This window comes from Coregonus lavaretus, assembly GCF_964263955.1.
Source record: "Coregonus lavaretus genome assembly, chromosome: 24".
Lineage (NCBI taxonomy): Eukaryota > Metazoa > Chordata > Actinopteri > Salmoniformes > Salmonidae > Coregonus > Coregonus lavaretus.
Genome location: NC_140011.1, coordinates 19,473,409 through 19,495,967, shown reverse-complemented (window position 1 = coordinate 19,495,967; position 22,559 = coordinate 19,473,409). Strand labels below are relative to the sequence as shown.

Sequence of the window (22,559 nt, the reverse complement as noted above, 5' to 3'; positions counted from 1 at the left end):
AAAAACAAATGATAGTCCCCCTAAGCCCAAACCAGATGGGATGGCGCATCGCTGCAGAATGCTGTGGTAGCCATGCTGGTTAAGTGTGCCTTGAATTCTAAATAAATCACAGACAGTGTCACCAGCAAAGCACCCCCACACCATAACACCTCCTCCTCTATGCTTTACGGTGGGAACTACACATGCGGAGATCATCCGTTCATCCACACCGCGTCTCACAAAGACACAGCGGTTGGAACCAAAAATCTCAAATTTGGACTCCAGACTAAAGAACACATTTCCACCGGTCTAATGTCCATTGCTCGTGTTTCTAGGCCCAAGCAGGGCTCTTATTATTATTGGTGTCCTTTAGTAGTGTTTTTTTTTGCAGCAAATCGAACATGAAGGCCTGATTCACTCAGTCCCCTCTGAACAGATGTGTCTGTGACTTAAACTCTGTGAAGCATTTATTTGGGCTGCAATTTCTGAGGCTGGTAACTCTAATTAACTTATCCTCTGCAGCAGAGTAACTCTGGGTCTTCCATTCCTGTGGCGGTCCTCATAAGAGCCACTTTCATCATAGCGCTTGATGGTTTTTGCGACTGCACTTGAAGAAACTTTCAAAGTTCTTGAAATGTTCCCTATTGACTGACCTTCATGTCTTAACGTAATGATGGACTGTAATTTCTCTTTGCTTATTTGAGCTGTTCTTGCCATAATAGGGACTTGGTCTTTTACCAAATAGGGCTATCTTCTGTATACCCCCCTTACCTTTTCACAACACAACTGATTGGCTCAAATGCATTAAGAAAGAAAGAAATTCCACAAATTAAGTTTTAAGAAGGCACACCTGTTAATTGAAATGCATTCCAGGTGAATACCTCATGAAGCTGGTTGAGAGAATGTCAAGAGTGTGCAAAGCTGTCATCAAGGCAAAGGGTGGCTATTTGAAGAATCTCAAATATAAAATATATTTTGATTTGTTTAATACTTTTTTGGTTACTACATGATTCATTTACATTACATTTACATTTCCACATTTACATTTCCACATGATTCCACATGTGTTATTTCATAGTTTTGATGTCATCACTATTATTCTACAATGTAAAAAATAGTAAAAATAAAGAAAAACCCTTGAATGAGTAGGTATGTCCAAGTTTCTGACTGGTAGTGTATGTGCATGTATGCTTTTATAAAATGGGTGTCTGTGTGTGTGTGCTTGTATGCATGCATGCATACACGAGAGAGAGAGAGAGAGAGAGAGAGAGAGAGAGAGAGAGAGAGAGAGAGAGAGAGAGAGAGAGAGAGAGAGAGAGAGAGAGAGAGAGAGAGAGAGAGAGAGAGAGAGAGAGAGAGAGAGAGAGAGAGAGAGAGAGAGAGAGAGAGAGAGAGAGAGAGAGAGAGAGAGAGAGAGAGAGAGAGAGAGAGAGAGAGAGAGAGAGAAGAGAGAGAGAGAGAGAGAGAGAGAGAGAGAGAGAGAGAGAGAGGAGAGAGAGAAGAGAGAGAGAGAGAGAGAGAGAGAGAGAGAGAGACTGAGAGAGACTGAGAGAGACTGAGAGAGAGACTGAGAGAGACTGAGAGAGACTGAGAGAGAGACTAAGAAGAAAGGGGGAATGATGAAGATGAAGATATGATTGGGCAGGGATCAATTGAGATAGAACATCAATAGAAAAGGGGAATAACAACAAGACAAAAAGTAGGGGGGTGTTAATAGGTGTTGACAATGATGAGCTGAATGGGAAAGAAACGTGTACCCTGGAAATACAGCTGGATCTGACAGGCCCCTGAGGGCTGATTGTAGGCTCACTGTGATCTGACGCCATTTCAAAAGCCCACAGCAGCCGCATGCTACACCCTAGCCAATGTGACGCTAACTTCCATCACTAACCTCTGATTGATTAGCATTTGCTGTATTTCTGCCATTAACCTGCATGTCCAGCTGACAACGCCGTTGTAAATCGGAGGAAATCAAGCCCTACAAGGTAGTAATGTTTCACTGGCTTTTGTCGGGTGAGGTTTATCATCTGCCCCACTCTCTCGGTTCCCTCAAGGGGATCATTATTGTATTTTCCTTGATGAACACCATTAGGTAAATTGGCCTGCTGGAGAGAAAGAGCGATCCCGGTGGCCCACTCTCTCTCTCCCTACTGTTGATTACTTTGTTCAAAATTCCAAATTGAGCCTCCTGCCCTTTAAGGACTTGGCAATGTTGGGTTAATTTGCAGAACATGCTGTAATCATTATTAAATATACTTCCTTCTCTTAGTGGGACATGAATGTGGCGGCCAGAGAGGCAGCCATAGTGTTTTGTTGCTGCTCGTGTCTTTTATGTTTTGTTTGTTTACTCATGGATTTGTGACAAAATGCGGATTTTATCAATTCTGTGTCTATATATCTTGTCTGTATATTCTGTGTCACGCCCTGGCCTATAGAACTCTAGCTAGTTTGGTCAGGGTGTGAATATATTCTAGGTTTGTATTTCTACGTTTGGCCGGGTGTGGTTCCCAATCAGAGGCAGCTGTCGCTCGTTGTCTCTGATTGGGGATCATACTTAGGCAGCCAGTTTTCCTGCCTGCGTTGTGGGATTTTGTTATGTTCATGTTTAGGCTTGTGTGTTAGCGTTTGGACCGTCATGGTTAAGTTTGTTGTTTTGGTCACTGTTTCATGTGTTTATTAGTTAATAAACATGTTCGCCGTTCACGCTGCACCTTGGTCCGTCCCGTTCCTTAACGTACGTGACAGAAACTCCCACCAGACCTGGATCAAGCAGTGTGCCGAGGAGGAGCAGAGAGGATGGACTTGGCGGGAGATAAGAGAGGATCTGGCAAGAAAGATGGAGGCCCTGAAAGGGATCAGGGTGGAGAGACAGCCCCAATAAAAAAAAATTGGGGGGCTAAAAGGGTGGTCGGGGAGCGACAGAGAGGAGCCCCGACCACTGCACTCGTGGGGGCTCAAGGAGGAGTCCTCACTGGAGGAGGACGGGGCGCGGAGTGTAAAGGACGGAGACAGTCATAGACCTCCAGCGCCGGTTCCCAGTCCGGTACGCCCCGTACCTGCTACCTGCACCAAGCCAGTGGTGCATGTTCCCAGTCCGGTCCGGCCTGTTCCTGCTCCTCGCACCAAGCCGGTGGTGCGCGTCGCCAGTCCGGCCCGGCCTGTCCCTGCTCCTCGCACCAAGCCAGTGGTGCGCGTCGCCAGTCAGGCCCGGCTTGTTCCTGCTCCTCGCACCAAGCCAGTGGTGCGCGTCGCCAGTCCGGCACGGCCTGTTCCTGCTCCTCGCACCAAGCCAGTGGTGCGCATCGCCAGTCCGGCACAGCCCGTGCCCGTTCCACCGGTGCCTGGGCCGGCACCGGTCAGTGGCTCCACTCCGGAGCCAGAGCAGTCCGCTCCACCGGTGCATGATCCAGCTCCGGTCAGCGGCTCCATGCCGGAGACAGAGCAGTCCGCTCCACCGGTGCCTGATCCAGCTCCGGTCAGCGGCTCCACTCCGGAGCCGGAGCCGCCACCGAGGCTGGAAGCCCACCCGGACCCTTCCCGATTCAGTCAGGTTTGTGCGGCCGGAGTCCGCACCTTTGGGGGGGGCGGTACTGTCACGCCCTGGCCTATAGAACTCTAGCTAGTTTGGTCAGGGTGTGAATATATTCTAGGTTTGTATTTCTATGTTTGGCCGGGTGTGGTTCCCAATCAGAGGCAGCTGTCGCTCGTTGTCTCTGATTGGGGATCATACTTAGGCAGCCAGTTTTCCTGCCTGCGTTGTGGGATTTTGTTATGTTCATGTTTAGGCTTGTGTGTTAGCCTTTGGACCGTCACGGTTAAGTTTGTTGTTTTGGTTACTGTTTCGTGTGTTTATTAGTTAATAAACATGTTCGCCGTTCCCGCTGCACCTTGGTCCGTCCCGTTCCTTAACGTACGTGACATTCTGTTTATTGTCTGTCTGTATATTCTGTTTATTGTGGCAGCACCATTTCACCACGTCAAATTCCTGTACATGCAAATGTATTTGGCGAATAAAGGTGATTCTGATTTAACACAAAGTCAGAGCCAACACAGGGGGATAACTGTCATAAATGGTAATGTCATGTAGATCTGGAATTCTTACAGGTTACATGACTGATGTCACGCCTACTCCAGCTCTTTCTCTCCAGTGCTCGACGTCGCCGGTCTACTAACCACCGGCCCTGGCAACAATCATTACGCACACCTGCTCCCCATCATTACGCACACCTGCTCCACATCATTATCTCCTTGATTACTCCCCCTTTATTTAGCCCTCAGTAGACAGCAGTCACTAGGTAGTATTGTTTTCTCTCATGTTATGTACGCTTCTCATGTTATGTTCTTCTGCATTTATTCTTTATTCAACTCATTTATTCAACTTCTACACCTGCTTCCCAACTCCCGGCGTATTACGTTATAGAATACTACGCAATATGGAAGCAGAAGAGGACAAAACCATCTTCCAGGCGGTTAACGAACAGGGTCATCTACTCCACCAACACCACGACCAGCTGGCGCAACTGGGTACGGCCATGGAGGTCCTCCGCGTTCTCCACCACAAGCGAGACTCTCCATACCCCTATCCGAGGGCCTCCTACCACGGGTCGTCACAGTGAGCCAGTTCCCCAGCCTACCCAGCCTGTCCACCCAGGTCAGCTATGCCGATTGTCCCTTCCGGATAAATATGACAGCACTTCATCGAAATGCCGTGGCTTCCTACTCCAGTGCTCCTTCTATCATGCCCATCAGATGGGAACTCCTACCACCGAGAGGTCCAAGGTTGCCACGGTCATTTCCTTCCTGACCGGGCGGGCGTTGGAGTGGGCTATGGCTGTCTGGGAGAAAGGAGGAGCTGGGTTCCTATGAGATGTTCATGGCTCTGTTCAGCGATCCCGGTGGCCCACTCTCTCTCTCCCTACTGTTGCTTACTTTGTTCCATTTTGAGCCTCCTGCCCTTTAAGGACTTGGCAATGTCGGGTTAATTTGCACCTGCTATCAACCTGCTAGAAGGCTCTGCGCCGCCGTGTCTACCCTCTGTCGGTGGCTGAGACCGAGGCCATGGAGGAGTACATCCTGGAGGCTCTCCAGCAGGGTTTTGTCCAGGGTTTTGCCCTCTCCAGCATCGGCAGGCCTCTTCTTCGTGACCAAGAAAGATGGGGGTCTGCGTCACTGCAACGATTACAAAGGTCTCAATTCCATTACGTCTAAGTACCGTTACCCCCTTTCGTTGGTAACGGCTGCCATCGAACAGCTCCGCGGGGTCCGTTTTTTTACGAAACTGGACCTGCGGAGTGCCTACAATCTTATCCGCATCCGAGAGGGGGATGAGTGGAAAACGGCATTCAGCACCATGTGTGGGTACTACGAGTACTTGGTGATGCCTTATGGACTAGCCAATTCTCAGTCAGAGTTTCAGGCATTCGTGATCGGGCGCCAAGTGGTCATGTATATTGACGACATCCTGGTCTACTCGGCCACATTGGAAGATCACATCGCTCACGTCCGAGTAGTCCTGAGACGCCTCCTGGAGAACTGCCTTTATGTTAAAGCGGAGAAGTGCCAGTTCCATCAGATCGAGATCTCCTTCTTGGGATACCGGATCAGCCAGCAGGGAGTGAGCATGGATGAAAGGAAGGTCAACGCAGTCATAAAGGGGCTCCAACGTTTCTGGGGTTTGCCAACTTCTACCGCCACTTCATTAAGAACTTGAGCTCCATCGCCTCTCCCCTCACCTCTCTCCTCAAGGGTGGTCCTCGTAAGTTGGTGTGGAGTCCTGCAGCGGATGAAGCTTTCTGCCTACTGAAGGGGCGTTTCACCTCCGCCCCGTTGCTGAGACACCCATATCCTACGCTACCCTTTGAGGTGGACGCATCGGAAGTGGGCGTGGTGCCATCCTGTCCCAATGCCAAAGTAACCCACAGAAATTGTCCATGTACATACTTAAAAAATTAAATAAAAATGTCCCCTACAGAGTGGAACTATGCCGTCGGCGACCGGGAGCTCCTGGCGGTGAAGTTGGCATTAGAGGAGTGGAGACATTGGCTGGAGGGTGACCATCGGAACCTGGAGTACATACGGACGGCGAGGTGACTGAACCCGCGCCAAGCAAGGTGGGCCTTTTTTCTTCACTAGATTCCACTTCACCCTTTCATATCGTCCAGGTTCTAAGAACATCAAAGCCAATGCCCTGTCCCGTCTCCACGATTTGAGAGAGGTTCCGATCCCTAGTGCGCCCATCATTCCACCCTCTCGAATCATTGCTCCCGTGCTCTGGGATGTATACGTGGACATCCGCCAGGCTCTGGAGAGGGAACCTGCGCCTACTACCTGCCCTCTGGAGCGCATCTACGTTCCCACTGGGGTATCACCCGCACTATCCACACCCTCTCCGTTAAGTACTGGTGGCCCACATTGGCGCAGGACGTCACCCGCTATATCAACTCCTGCTCCGTATGTGCCCAAACCAAATCTCCCCGGCACGCTCCAGCAGGGAAACTCCTTTCTCTTCTGGTGCCTCAGCAGCCTTGGTCACATCTGGCTATAGACTACGTAACTGATCTCCCTCTTTCTGATGGTTTTATCACTATTATGGTTGTTGTTGACAGATTCTCTAAATCCTGCTGTGTGATCCCTCTCTCTGGTCTACCTACCACTCTCCAGTTCGCTGAGGCACTATTCCAGCAGGTCTTCTGGCACGATGGCCTTCCAGAGGACATCGTTTCCGACCGTGGTCTCCAATTCACATAGCGGTTATGGAAAACCTTTATGGAAAAGTTGGGGGCCACGGTGAGCCTCACATCCGGGTACCGGCCTCAGTCCGATGGGCAGATGGAGAGGATCAACCAGGAGCTGGGGAGGTTCCTAAAGACTCACTGCCAGGACCGACAGGGGGAGTGGGCCCGGTTCCTTCCTTGGGCAGAGTACGCCCAGAACTCACTTCGGCACTCCTCCACTGGGCTGACTCCCTTCCAGTGCGTCCTGGGATACCAGCCGGCCCCGGCTCCATGGACTTCGAGCCAGATGGAGGCCCCTGCAGTGGACGAGTGGTTCAGGCACACAGATGTGTGGAACGCCACCCACGTGAGGCTCCAGCGTGCCGTCCACCTTCAGAATGATCAGATGGACCACCACCGCAGTGAGGCTCCCGTGTTCCATCCTGGTGATCGCGTCTGGATCACCACCAGGAATCTCCCGCTCCGCCTGCCCTGCCGGTATCTGAGTCCCCGGTTTGTGGGGCCCTTCAAGGTCCCTGGAGGATCAATGAGGTAACATAATCTACAACTCCCATCCAACTACCGGATCTCACCATCCTTTCATGTCTACTTCCTCAGGCCGGTGGTTCCTGGTCCCCTGGCGGATGCCGTTCCCTGTGACACCTTTCCTCCTATCCTTCATGTTGAGGGGACCCCCGCCTATGCCGTGTGGTCCCTCCTGGATTCCTGATGTCATGGGGGTCGGCTCCAGTACCTGGTGGACTGGTAGGGGTACGGTCCTGAGAAGCGCTTTTGGGTCCCGGTGGGGGGTACTGTCACGTCTACTCCCGCTCCCTCTCTCCAGTACTCGATGTCGCCGGTCTACTAACCACCGGCCCTGGCAACAATCGTTACGCACACCTGGTCATCATTATCTCCTTGATTACTCCCCCTTTATTTAGCCCTCAGTAGACAGCAGTCACTAGGTAGTTTTGTTTTCTCTCACGTTACGTACGCTTCTCATGTTATGTTCTTCTGCATTTAGTCTTTATTGAACTCATCTTCTACACCTGCTTCCCGACTCCCGGCGTATTACGTTACAACTGATGTGTCCAAGAGCATCGACGTAAATTATTCATCCAATCAGGGCCCATAGTTTTTCATGGTTGGGTCAGGAAAAAACACTGGCCCTAATCATTATTTTATCGTAACCACTCATTCCAAGAGAAAAGTCATGAATGAGTTCAAGGATACAGTCAGGGGCACAACTTTCACATTGCATTTTTTTCCCCTCCAGTTTTATCATTGGAATGTGAAACAAAACGAGGCAACAGTGTGCTTCAGAACCATGCGGACGCCTCCGAGCGGTTTATGCGACTGGATAAAAAAATCTAATGTCCCCCCCCTTCTAAAACCAAAGTTGCGCCCCTGGATACGGTTATTGGTTGACCTTTACAGGAAGCAACACATTACTGGTAGTCTTATCTATACTAAAATAGAGAACCCTGAAAGAAAAAGTACCTGCAGCTTTGACCTCCATGCAGGGTAGCTCTGACTGAGTGCAGCAAATGTATTTTTCCCTCTTGCTGAAATATAAATACACAAACATTTACTGAACCCCAACTCAAAATCACGCAAACAAATATTATCGCTGCTGAAACACTAGTGGTCACAAAGACGACACACAATTGCATATTTAGGCACACTCACTCATATTTACATGGTGACACTAAAGAGGCCAATTGGGGCCCTTTACGCAGTCTTTCTTACTGTCATGTGCACCGGGTGTAAATGCTGATAAGTTATAAGTCATCGTGGTAGCATTTACAAGATACAGCGGGAAGTGGATCTACACCTTTGCAAGTGTGACAGTTCTCCATGTCCCTTTAGAGGTGCAGTTTGTGTGTGTGTGTGCTTGGTGGCGACTTCATGTGAGATTACTCTCCTTCTATCACAATATCTTGTCTACCTCTGTTTTAGAATAACCAGACCTACAGCAGGTTGCTGAGTGAGTGGGAGAAAAACGACATTAAGTATAACACAGATGACAAGATGCTGAGCTTGCGTAATGAAATCAATTTGCCCAATGCTGGGGCAAGGAGGAGTGTGTACATTTCATTTCCTTTCTAAGCAAGAAACAAAATGCACTTGACATTTCCTATGGAATCCTCAGCAGTCTGTCATTTTGACCTTTCTGTCCGATTGTCACGTATGATTCTAATCCGACGAGTGGGACGACAGCAAAATTACTACGTCAGAAATACCAAGCGGTTGTATTTTTTTTGTTTAAGCTGGGCTGAAGTGCATTTGGGTGTACCATTTTAACAGTTGTATTAATAATTTTACATGCCGGCAGATTCCTATGAAAATGTACTATAGCAGAACCAAGCTAAGCGTGGACAGAATACCAACAGTTTCATGGGGGAACATCTCAAACTGACTAGCCAAAAATGGATGTAGCCCACAGGAGGTTGGTGGCACCTTAATTGGGGAGGACAGGCACATGGTAATGGTTGGAGCGGAATAGGTGGAAAGGTATGGATGTGTCTGATGCCATTCCATTTGCTCCGTTCCAGACATTATTATGAGCCGTCCTCACCTCAGCATCCTCCACTGACATAGCCTATGCGTAATGCACATCCCTTCCTGAAAACATTCACATTTAATTTAGTCAAATGAGGGTTAGTTATCCTCCCACAATGACAAGTTATGTATCATTAGATTTTATTCATTAGAAGATTAAGGGTATACTGGGTATCTTTCTTAAGGTCTGGATGCCTTATATGGAATACAGTACGACTAAAGGAGTCTGTATTGAAAACATGCCCACGTCAGGGGAGATACCTATTTAGGCCATCTCTAGCTGCTGGGCTGATCAGTCCTGTCCCTGGGGGTCTGCCGTCCTGTGGGTTGTCACTCTGGCCTTGGCCTAACACACCTGATACCAATAATGAATGTTTCACTAAGAAAGCAGCAATATCCTTGCCTGTGAAGCCCTTTTTGTGCAAAGCAATGATGATGGCATGTGTTTCCTTGCAGGTAACCATAGCTAACAGAGGAAGAACAATGATTTCAAGCACCACCCTCCTTTTTAAAGCTTCCAGTCTGTTAGTCTAACTCAATCAGCATGACAGAGTGATCTCCAGCCTTGTCCTCGTCAACACTCCCACCTGTGTTAATGAGAGAATCACTGACATGATGGCAGCTGGTCCTTTTGTGGCAGGGCTGAAATGCAGTGGAAATGTTTTTGGGGGATTAAGTTCATTTTCATGTCAAAGAGGGACTTTGGAATTCATCGCAATTCATCTTCATGACATTCTGGAGTATATGCAAATTGCCATCATCAAAACTGAGGCAGCAGACTTTGTGAAAATTAGTATTTGTGTCATTCTCAAAACTTTTGACCACAACTGTACTTTTTTTTGTATTATTTATTATTCAAATTCCATTGACAATACAAAAACATAGAATATCAATACAAATATATTTTTCAATCTGTAAACATTAAATAAAGAAAGAAAATAAAGAAAAAAGAAGAATCACTACACATGAATACATTAAGATGTCAGAAACATTTTACATTCCTTTTGCAGATAAAAATGTAAAAGGATCAGGGGTTACATTTGTTTAAAATTGTTATAATGTTGTAAGAATATATTGTTCTTCTTGTCATTGACTAATTCTAGAGATTTTAATAAAGATTGCATTTTAGGCACATATTTCAAATAGGCTATTTGTGTTTGTGTATGAAGTATTTACCAGATAGTATCAAGAGTTAACAATGAACTCAGTAGCTTTGTTTTCATTCGAATCTTTCACTGTAAATACATGGGCCTTATTAATGAAATAAAACTTGTAATTACTTAGCTTCTGGCTCTAAAATAACTTCACAAGATTAACAGTTGCGCAAATGCAGGCTAGATGAGTTTATGACGTAGCCATGTCTCTGTCGAAAGTTATTTCACAATCACATGGTAGCGCATTCAACATATAAAAAGAGAGGGTAGTGTCTAATAAAATTACAGATTGTGTTATATATTATCAATATGAATAGATCATTATTACAATTATTTCTCATCAGAATATAGGGGAATGAAAAGTTTAATTTACGTGTGATGTTTTCCATCAGGAAGTTGAATTGACGAATCTACACATGTGAATCATAAATCATATTTACTAACTTTTCCAACATGGCTGCACATGTCAGAAATATGTTTTGTGAGTATGTTTATTGTGGCATTTCGCACCTTTTCTTTTAAACAAGAAAGAAAGACTTTGTAGTACGACAATAATTGAACGATAGTGATATAACTTAACTAACGTTAGTTAGCGCACTAGATTTCTTTTACGTGTTTTCACGTGCGAATTTGGAATGTATCGGCGCGGCGGGGGCAAGAGGGACCACAACAACAAGCCGGTGAAGAAGGATGAGAGCGACAGCAAAAAATATGCCGAGCTTTTGGTGTTCGGCTATGCCTGCAAGCTGTTCCGGGACGACGAGAGGGCTCACTTCCACGAGCAGGGCAAACAGCTCATACCATGGATGGGGGACAAGAACATCCTGATTGATAGGTCGGTTGAACAAACCTAGACGGAATTGTTATCCTAACCAACTTTCCTAATCAGATCTGTCTTTCGAAGGGACCGATCGGATTATTGTTTTGCTGAAGGCGTAGTTTACCAAAATATAACTGTGTGCGAACCATTTATCTAGCTTCCTTAATAATGTAAGTTTTGTCCTCATGAATGCGAAGATGCATTAGCTATTAACAAAAGGTAGCAGAGCATCATGTCAAGATGCTATGTTCTCCACAAGTTGGGTCATATTTCAACAGTGAACAAGCTCTACATGAGACTGACAGTTGTCTAAAATGGCCCCTTAAAATTGTCATAAATCAATGTACTTGTTTACAGGGCTTTGGACTATAGATAGTCTACTAGTAATATTGTATTCAATGTAGTATTATGTAACTGCCCATTGCCCTTTTAAGGGAGGCCTATGCGTGTTGGTGTATTTGGATTTGCTCTGGTAGCTTCAACATGAGAATATTCAGTTAAGTATATATTCAGTTCAGTTTCTTTCCAACACGATTTGGATGTAAACAACCTAAGATCTCTAAATGCATTTCACTAAACTGCATTCAAATGAGAACTTCAAACCTTACCAGCAAGTCGCCTACGAATCTAATTTGTTGATAATACCACAGCAAATTCAACCCAAACTTCTGCTATACGTCAAATATGTGAAATAAGGTGGTTCACAGTAATTACTGTCAAAATGTAGGTTCTTATACTGTTGACTAATGCCTGCCAAGTATCCCAGCTCTGTTGTTTCCCTTTTGCTTTCAGTTGTTCTTTTCTAATGACATTTTCTTGCAGGCTGTAAAGCATGTTGGCAATGATGACCTGTAAAAGTAGTTGTTTATTTGGAAATAAACCCACTTGAACCATGAAGGGAGTGACATTATGTTGGACCTTCATGATCTCGTTGAGCCACCTTAATCTTTTTGGCCGTGTCTCTTGTTTCCAATGTATTTGTGTTTCTCTATCACATAACCAGCCCTTATTTCCCCAGCTAGTAGCCTAAGGCTAAGGGGTCCTGCCTGGCCCCCCAATGCCAACCCCAGTGCCCACTTATCTCTTTCGACGAAGAAACTCTGGAGAAGTGGAAGAGAGGAGCGAACGCAGGAAAATTTCGTCCGTTTGGGTTCTTACGGATAGGTATTTATGTGCTCGGGTTTGTGTGGATGTACCTTTTTTACAGATATAGGAGGAGTGGTGAGTGTTATAGGGGGGAAACTTGAACCCTGTAAGGTAAGAGGCGAGTTGTTTTCTTTTGGTTTGTTTTTCTGTTCATGCAGGGCTGTTGCTCCGTAGCAATTTGTTGAGAGATCAATGAGATTCATTGAGTAAGCTTGCCAGAAAACTGCACTAGAGAGCCTATGTCAGGAGTTGTTCAGGTTAGTCTGTCTTTATTGTGACGAGATTGCTCAGTTCCAGTACCATACACTCCCTCATGAAAGACTTGTGACTGAGGTAGCACGTTTTGTTGTTAAAAACTCGTTGTTTTAGGGTCCTACCTGTGTTGGTAAGTAGGTCCGTGTGTTGACCTTTCTCACAATTGGCTTGCTCTATTTCTCTAACCCCTCTCTTCACCCTACAGGTATGATGGGCGTGGTCACTTACATGACCTCTCGGAGTATGACGCGGGCTCGTGGAACAGAGACTACCAGCTGTCCGAGGAGGAGGCCAGGATCGAGACCCTGTGTGATGAGGAAAGGTACCTGGCCATGCACACAGACCTGCTGGAGGAAGAAGCCAGACAAGGTAGGCCTATCAGAGTCACAGCTGGGGGCATCATACTCTGTCTGTGGTGTCTGAACTGCTGCACAATGCCTCGGCTCATCTGGATAAGCTGTGGAAGACAGTGGTGAATTAATTATTTCAGGAAGTGCCCATGCGTTTCAATTACACATATATCAGTATGTGGGGACATCACTCAATTCAGCGTCTGCATTTGCCATCTGTTTCAGATGACAGGAAGTTCTACCTGAAAGGAGAACAAAAACACTATGCAACAATTAGGTTCTACATAAGGTGCCAAAGTGAATAATGGAATGAATCCCCTTGTGTTCACTGAGCGGAATGAGCTTTCAAAAGGCTGTTTCAATGATGTATTCTGCAACACCTCCATCATCAACAGAATGTGTTCAGGCACTGGAAGGTTGTTTTGATTGCAGTATGGTAATGTGCCCTTCTCTCTGTACTGGCAACAGAAAGGCCATGTTATCCTAGGTAATAACCTCGGTTCAATTTTCACATTCTGATCTACTGATCTGAATCCTATTTGGATGGGAAAGAGAAGTCTGGTAGTAAAGCTATGTCAAAGACGGTGAGAGAGTTTATGAGAGGGTAGATTCTCAGCAGCCTAAAGTACGGGGGTCATTTCAGTGCATGCAGACCCTCTAGTAAGTAGGTTTGCGAGGTCCATGATAAAATGTTCAGTATTTTCTCAGACAACCACTGTCTGGTTGAATGACTGATTATAGACTATTGTTGAGACTTAGGCTATGTTTACTGTTTAATTTGTCATTTCCAATGGGAATCAGCATCAGTTGTGCTGCCTTGGACAATGTTATAAACATGCCTTCATGTTCAATTTTTTTCATGTACTTTTAACCACTCTTTCTGTCCTTGTCTGATGTTCCATGCAAAAGTACAGTGCCTTGCAAAAGTATTCATCCCCCTTGGTGTTTTTCCTATTTTGTTGCATTTCAACCTGTAACTTAAATTGATTTTTATTTGGATTTCATATAATGGACATACACAAAATAGTCCAAATTGGTAAAGTGAAATGAAAAAAATAACTTGTTTCAAAAAATTCTAAAAAAGAAATAACGGAAAAGTGGTGTGTGCATATTTATTCACCCCCTTTGCTATGAAGCCCCTAAATAAGATCTGGTGCAACCAATTACCTTCAGAAGTCGCATAATTAGTTCAATTGCACACAGGTGGAGTTTATTTAATTGTCACATGATCTCAGTGTATATATACACCTGTTCTGAAATGCCCCAGAGTCTGCAACACCACTAAGCAAGGGGCACCACCAAGCAAGCGGTACCATGAAGACCAAGGAGCTCTCCAAACAGGTCAGGGACAAAGTTGTGGAGAAGTACAGATCACGGTTGAGTTATAAAAAAAAATATCAGAAACTTTTAACATCCCACGGAGCACCATTAAATCCATTGTTAAAAAATGGAAAGAATATGGCACCACAACAAACCTGCCAAGAGGGGGCCGCCCACCAAAACTCACGAACCAGGCAAGGAGTGCATTAATCAGAGAGACAACAAAGATAACCCTGAAGGAGCTGCAAAGCTCTACAGCGTAGATTGGCGTATCTGTCCATAGGACCACTTTAAGCCGTACACTCCACAGAGCTGGGCTTTACGGAAGAGTGGACAGAAAAAAGCCATTGCTTAAAGAAATAAATAAGCAAACACGTTTGGTGTTCGCCAAAAGGCATGTGGGAGACTCCCCAAACATATGGAAGAAGGTACTCTGGTCAGATTAGACTAAAATTGAGCTTTTTGGCCATCAAGGAAAACACTATGTCTGGCACAACCCCAACACCTCTCATCACCCCGAGAACACCATCCCCACAGTGAAGCATAGTGGTGGCAGAATCAAGCTGTGGGGATGTTTTTCATTGGCAGGGACTGGGAAACTGGTCTGAATTGAAGGAATGATGGATGGCGCTAAATACAGGAACATTCTTGAGGGAAACCTGTTTCAGTCTTCCAGAGATTTGAGACTGGGACGGAGGTTCACCTTCCAGCAGGACAATGACCCTAAGCATACTGCTAAAGCAACACTTGTGTGGTTTAAGGGGAAACATTTAAATGTCTTGTAATGGCCTAGTCAAAGCCCAGACCTCAATCCAATTGAGAATCTGTGGTATGACTTAAAATTGCTGTACACCAGCGGAACCCATCCAACTTGAAGGAGCTGGAGCAGTTTTGCCTTGAAGATTGGGCAAAAATCCCAGTGGCTATATGTGCCAAGCTTATAGAGACATACCCCAAGAGACGTGCAGCTGTAATTGCTGCAAAAGGTGGCTCTACAAAGTATTGACTTTGTGGGGGGTGAATAGTTATGCACGCTCAAGTTTTCTGTTTTTCTGTCTTATTTCTTGTTTGTTTCACAAAAAAAAATATTTTGCATCTTCAAAGTGGTAGGCATGCTGTGTAAATCAAATGATACAAACCCCCCCCCAAAATCAATTTTAATTCCAGGTTGTAAGGCAACAAAATAGGAAAAATTCCAAGGGGGTGAATACTTTCGCAAGCCACTGTACCTCTCGTGTCCAAAGATGTATATTTTATTGCCTTGAGTGGTGAAATGCCCATCATTTTAAACACATTTGTATTCACTACAACCGCTGGGCATCGATGGACCCCCCCTTCAAGCTAATGAGCAGTTATTCTGACTGCAACATTCTAACAGTATAATTTATATATTTTATATATGCTATTTGAAAAATAATAATTTGGTTTTGTTTATGAAGCCTTGGGTAACATTAGAATACGATTTGTATTTTATTTCAAGTAACACTAGCATTTTCATGAGTTTATGTTACGGCTATATGTAAAAATTCAAATGTTCAATCAATTTTATTTGTTACAACTGTTAGGTTCTGACAAAAACAGAGTCAACTCACGGACAACTAAGAAATGCTCAAACCAAGTGTCAAGAGTTGCTGTAGGTAGGTGTGGTGTGGAATCAGGCGCAGGACGCAGAAGTTAAGTCCAAACAAAGTCTTTAGTAGATCAACACAAAATAATCCAAGAACAGCCCGGAGGCGAGAAAAGCGAGCACAGGCGTAACCAAACGGGCGCACTAAACATGTGCGTAAATCTCTCCTAAAACAACAAGGAGGCAAACTACTAAATAGCGCACCAAAATAGGTAGCGCAGCAACACGGCAAGAAAACAATTACACACAACACCTAACTAACAACAAGGAACTAAATAGGGTGCTTAATGAGACATAACACAAAACAGGTGTGACAAACAGACAAAACCAATCAAACAAGAAACATAGAACGGTGGCAGCTAGTACTCCGGAGACGACGACCGCCGAAACCTGCCCGAACAAGGAGGAGGGGCCGCCTCGGCCGAAACCGTGACACCAAGTTTATTCACCCAATGGGTCAAACAGCTGAATGACAAAAAACATGTTCCCACCAGCACTAGTGTGTGTGTGTGTGTGTTTGTGTATATATATATATATATATGTATATATACCCCACTTTAGGTGAAGTCTCCTTCTTTCTCTAAACATTAGATCTTTATTGCTAGGCAGGAAGTTAAATGATGTGGGTAATAAACTGTTCCTTGTGACCTGACCTCGGCCCCCATTCCTCACTAATCCACAGCTATCCACCCTTATCTGTCCCCACCATATACATTCCTACTACAGTGAGGGAAAAAAGTATTTGATCCCCTGCTGATTTTGTACGTTTGCCCACTGACAAAGACATGATCAGTCTATAATTTTAATGGTAGGTTTATTTGAACAATGAGAGACAGAATAACAACAAAAAATATCCAGAAAAATGCATGTCAAAAATGTTATAAATTGATTTGCATTTTAATGAGGGAAATAAGTATTTGACCCCCTCTCAATCAGAAAGATTTCTGCCTCCCAGGTGTCTTTTATACAGGTAACGAGCTGAGATTAGGAGCACACTCTTAAAGGGAGTGCTCCTAATCTCAGTTTGTTACCTGTATAAAAGACACCTGTCCTCAGAAGCAATCAATCAATCAGATTCCAAACTCTCCACCATGGCCAAGGCCAAAGAGCTCTCCAAGGATGTCAGGGAAAGATTGTAGACCTACACAAGGTTGGAATGGGCTACAAAACCATCGCCAAGCAGCTTGGTGAGAAGGTGACAACAGTTGGTGCGATTATTCGCAAATGGAAGAAACACAAAAGTACTGTAAATCTCCCTCGGCCTGGGGCTCCATGCAAGATCTCACCTCGTGGAGTTGCAATGATCATGAGAACGGTGAGGAATCAGCGCAGAATTACACGGGAGGATCTTGTCAATGATCTCAAGGCAGCTGGGACCATAGTCACCAAGAAAACAATTGGTAACACACTACGCCGTGAAGGACTGAAATCCTGCAGCGCCCGCAAGGTCCCCCTGCTCAAGAAAGCACATATACAGGCCCGTCTGAAGTTTGCCAATGAACATCTGAATGATTCAGAGGAGAACTGGGTGAAAGTGTTGTGGTCAGATGAGACCAAAATCGAGCTCTTTGGCATTAACTCAACTCGCCGTGTTTGGAGAAGGAGGAATGCTGCCTATGACCCCAAGAACACCATCCCCACCGTCAAACATGGAGGTGGAAACATTATGCTTGGACGGGGCCATAGGCAGCATTCCTCCTCCTCCAAACACGGCCATGTACCGTCAAATCTTGGGTGAGAACCTCCTTCCCTCAGCCAGGGCATTGAAAATGGGTCGTGGATGGGTATTCCAGCATGACAATGACCCAAAACACACGGCCAAGGCAACAAAGGAGTGGCTCAAGAAGAAGCACATTAAGGTCCTGGAGTGGCCTAGCCAGTCTCCAGACCTTAATCCCATAGAAAATCTGTGGAGGGAGCTGAAGGTTCGAGTTGCCAAATGTCAGCCTCAAAACCTTAATGACTTGGAGAAGATCTGCAAAGAGGAGTGGGACAAAATCCCTCCTGAGATGTGTGCAAACCTGGTGGCCAACTACAAGAAACGTCTGACCTCTGTGATTGCCAACAAGGGTTTTGCCACCAAGTACTAAGTCATGTGGTTCTCTGTAGCTCAGCTGGTAGAGCACGGCGCTTGTAACACCAAGGTAGTGGGTTCGATCCCCGGGACCACCCATACACAAAAAAAAAATTATGCACGCATGACTGTAAGTCGCTTTGGATAAAAGCGTCTGCTAAATGGCATATTATATATTATTATATTATTATTATCATGTTGTGCAGAGGGGTCAAATACTTATTTCCCTCATTAAAATGCAAATCAATTTATAACATTTTTGACATGCGTTTTTCTGGATTTTTTTGTTGTTATTCTGTCTCTCACTGTTCAAATAAACCTACCATTAAAATTATAGACTGATCATGTCTTTGTCAGTGGGCAAACGTACAAAATCAGCAGGGGATCAAATACTTTTTTCCCTCATTGTACATATATCCATTAACTTCTTGTTTAGCAAGTATTTCAAATTACAACCCAACAACTGAAACTAGACTGTGGCCCTTCTCCTCTCCATAGGATATTTCACATTTCAAGTTTAGAACCCATCACAACTATAAAACAGAAAGCATATGTGTTGGGACATGGTAACAGATCATTTTTATTGAGACAAAATAAAAAATACCTCAACCACCAAGAAGCATGGTCAAAAGACGTGCAGTGAAATGATGAAAACATCAGTAGCCTAACCACCATCATAAGCTCCAAGTGGCCGTGATAAATGGTGAAACTCAGCACAATAATGGCATTATAATGATATTATAATGATATGTGTCGATATGATAGCAGTCAAAAATAGTCAATTATTGTCAGCTCGTGCTTTTGTGCAGCTTCACACAATGTCATCAGTTGGATTTCATTTTGCTGTTATCCCTTGTCCTAACAGTTGACATAATTTTCATAACTTTCACTTGCTTGACACACTTTGACGTACCTTTGTTTGGTTGTAGTGCGTAATTGTATCCGATTTTCTCTTGATTGTGTCCTGTTGTGTTGTGATTTTTCAGCACCGTTGTGGAGTACAACGGCTGTGCAGGTGCCTTATTTTGCGCAGAGGGAGGGAATTCCCATCTCACTTTGTTCATGGTGTTGGCCAGACTTGTTTTCTTTGCAAGCAACTTGTTCGCCAATGACAGTGAAGTACAGAAATTGTCCATGATGACATTTCTCCCCTTGTCATCGTAAGGTTCCACAAGCATCATCACATTCTCCGACACTCGTGCCTGCTGCCCGATGTTGATATTTTCCCAGAGATTGAAAGCAGTTCAGCATATACAGTTACACACGCGCTCGCTGCGTAGCCTACTCCAAGGAGGCCAGAGTAGACTGATAAGACCACTTGGATATGGTGAACTGATATAGTGTACAAACCATTTAAAGATTAGGCCTATAATTAGACTGGATCAATACAATAGAATGGCCCGCCCTGTTCTTCATTCACAATTAGTGATTACATAATTATGCTCATTTCGCTTCCCCTCGCTCATCAACTCACCCATTCTCCCCATCATACTTAATTTATTTAAACTGTTATATGTGTGAAATTAGTTTCGGTATAGTTTAGGTTCAGTTTTGAGGCAATTGTCCGGGGGATTATCAACTGGGCACTGCACTTTCAACTGTCGTAAGAAGGAGCGGAGCAGGTCCTACTGTTGGGAGAAGGAATCGTTTTTGAAAACTATTCAAAAAAATGACATGCCCTCCTCAAACTGGTGATAACTCCAGTTTTGTTTGTGATTTTAAGATTCTAACAACGGCAGTGTTATATACTTATTTAGCAAAAGTCAAGGACGGGGGCATGAGTAAATAATTGTCAGAGTAATAAAAGTAAATAAATCATGAGCAGTCAAAATGACTGCTTTAGCGGTTCTAGTGTTAAGGCTACAAACACAGACTAGCCTAAGGTTATTTTAGCAATGCTGCAAACTTTATAGCAAGGAGTTTGTTACTTATAATGAAATAGCACTAACGATTAGATAAAGAATCACCTTTACTAAATTGAATAGTTTCCAAGGGTTTAAGTGAAATGTGGTGTTTAATTCCCAAACTGACAGGATTGTATGAGTCATCATATAATTTGTGTTACTTTTGTCCCCTCACGCTGGTTTGCCCTTGGGTAGTGGGGCTTTAGCAATTATCCATCTGTCCATTGTGGGAACACAAGACACATAAAAAATATTGATCATGTTAGATGTGATTTTGTCCTTCATTCCTCACTGTCCTTAACTATGAGACACATTGCATTAGAAAAGTGGGGTTTTGTAAGGTAAGACAAAATTCCATCTGGTTTAGTTTCTGTTATGTCAGCTCTCAGCTTACGACACTGTTCACATCCTTGAAACTAGCTAGGATGGATGGAATGATGATTTTGAATGAATCCACTGCTTTTGTCTCATGCTAGAGGCAATCCTTACAGTAGCCTTCTATGACTGTGCTTTCCATTAAATCTACCGTGCCATTCTCATGACTCTTTTTTTATTATGTATGTTTGACCCACACAGAGGAAGAATACAAGCGTCTGAGTGAAGCTCTGGCAGATGAAGGCACCTATAACTCAGTGGGCTTCCGCTACAGCGCAGACTACTACGACCCTTCTCAACCCACTGAGGAAGAGGAGGCCAAAAGGGAGACTGGTGAACACACACACACACACTTTAAACAATTTACAGTGGGGGAAAAAAAAGTATTTAGTCAGCCACCAATTGTGCAAGTTCTCCCACTTAAAAAGATGAGAGAGGCCTGTAATTTTCATCATAGGTACACGTCAACTATGACAGACAAAATGAGGATTTTTTTTCTCCAGAAAATCACATTGTAGGATTTTTAATGAATTTATTTGCAAATTATGGTGGAAAATAAGTATTTGGTCAATAACAAAAGTTTCTCAATACTTTGTTATATACCCTTTGTTGGCAATGACACAGGTCAAACGTTTTCTGTAAGTCTTCACAAGGTTTTCACACACTGTTGCTGGTATTTTGGCCCATTCCTCCATGCAGATCTCCTCTAGAGCAGTGATGTTTTGGGGCTGTCGCTGGGCAACACAGACTTTCAACTCCCTCCAAAGATTTTCTATGGGGTTGAGATCTGGAGACTGGCTAGGCCACTCCAGGACCTTGAAATGCTTCTTACGAAGCCACTCCTTCGTTGCCCAGGCGGTGTGTTTGGGATCATTGTCATGCTGAAAAACCCAGCCACGTTTCATCTTCAATGCCCTTGCTGATGGAAGGAGGTTTTCACTCAAAATCTCACGATACATGGCCCCATTCATTCTTTCCTTTACACGGATCAGTCGTCCTGGTCCCTTTGCAGAAAAACAGCCCCAAAGCATGATGTTTCCACCCCCATGCTTCACAGTAGGTATGATGTTCTTTGGATGCAACTCAGCATTCTTTGTCCTCCAAACACGACGAGTTGAGTTTTTACCAAAAAGTTATATTTTGGTTTCATCTGACCATATGACATTCTCCCAATCCTCTTCTGGATCATCCAAATGCACTCTAGCAAACTTCAGACGGGCCTGGACATGTACTGGCTTAAGCAGGGGGACACGTCTGGCACTGCAGGATTTGAGTCCCTGGCGGCATAGTGTGTTACTGATGGTAGGCTTTGTTACTTTGGTCCCAGCTCTCTGCAGGTCATTCACTAGGTCCCCCCGTGTGGTTCTGGGATTTTTGCTCACCGTTCTTGTGATCATTTTGACCCCACGGGGTGAGATCTTGCGTGGAGCCCCAGATCGAGGGAGATTATCAGTGGTCTTGTATGTCTTCCATTTCCTAATAATTGCTCCCACAGTTGATTTCTTCAAACCAAGCTGCTTACCTATTGCAGATTCAGTCTTCCCAGCCTGGTGCAGGTCTACAATTTTGTTTCTGTTGTCCTTTGACAGCTCTTTGGTCTTGGCCATAGTGGAGTTTGGAGTGTGACTGTTTGAGGTTGTGGACAGGTGTCTTTTATACTGATAACAAGTTCAAACAGGTGCCATTAATACAGGTAACGAGTGGAGGACAGAGGAGCCTCTTAAAGAAGAAGTTACAGGTCTGTGAGAGCCAGAATTATTGCTTGTTTGTAGGTGACCAAATACTTATTTTCCACCATAATTTGCAAATAAATTCATTAAAAATCCTACAATGTGATTTTCTGGAGAAAAAAAATCTCAGATTGTCTGTCATAGTTGACGTGTACCTATGATGAAAATTACAGGCCTCTCTCATCTTTTTAAGTGGGAGAACCTACACAGTTGGTGGCTGACTAAATCCTTTTTTCCCCACTGTATTTTAATCCATAAATCACATTACAGTCCAAAAGGATTTAAACATTTCATAGTTTACTCACGCATACATATTTACAACTCCTGACCACTTTCAACCACTGAACATCTCTCCTCTGACCTGCCCTTAGAGGGTGAGAGAGGAGAAAGAGAGAAAGTGTCTGAACTTTTACACACACACACACACGCTAGACACATGAATGCGCTGGTGGAGAGGCTCGCACATCAGCTTCAATAAAAACCCTGTGATTCATTATTTATCATGGCAGGCTCCCCGGAGACACATAAACCACTACTTGAAGCCCTGGAG

General features: G+C 44.6%; 1 protein-coding gene across 1 annotated transcript in view; it reads left to right on the top strand.

Moving 5' to 3' along the window:
- Nucleotides 1-10,846: 10,846 nt before the first annotated feature.
- The window catches only part of LOC311100004 (splicing factor, suppressor of white-apricot homolog), a 134,662-nt gene continuing 122,949 nt past the window's right edge, over nt 10,847-22,559 (top strand). Inside the window, exons 1-3 of the mRNA XM_084140734.1 lie at nt 10,847-11,243; nt 12,835-12,998; nt 20,481-20,612. Of these exons, the coding sequence (XP_083996860.1) occupies nt 11,044-11,243; nt 12,835-12,998; nt 20,481-20,612 (496 nt within the window). The 5' untranslated portion in view covers nt 10,847-11,043. The remainder of the gene's footprint in view (nt 11,244-12,834; nt 12,999-20,480; nt 20,613-22,559) is intronic.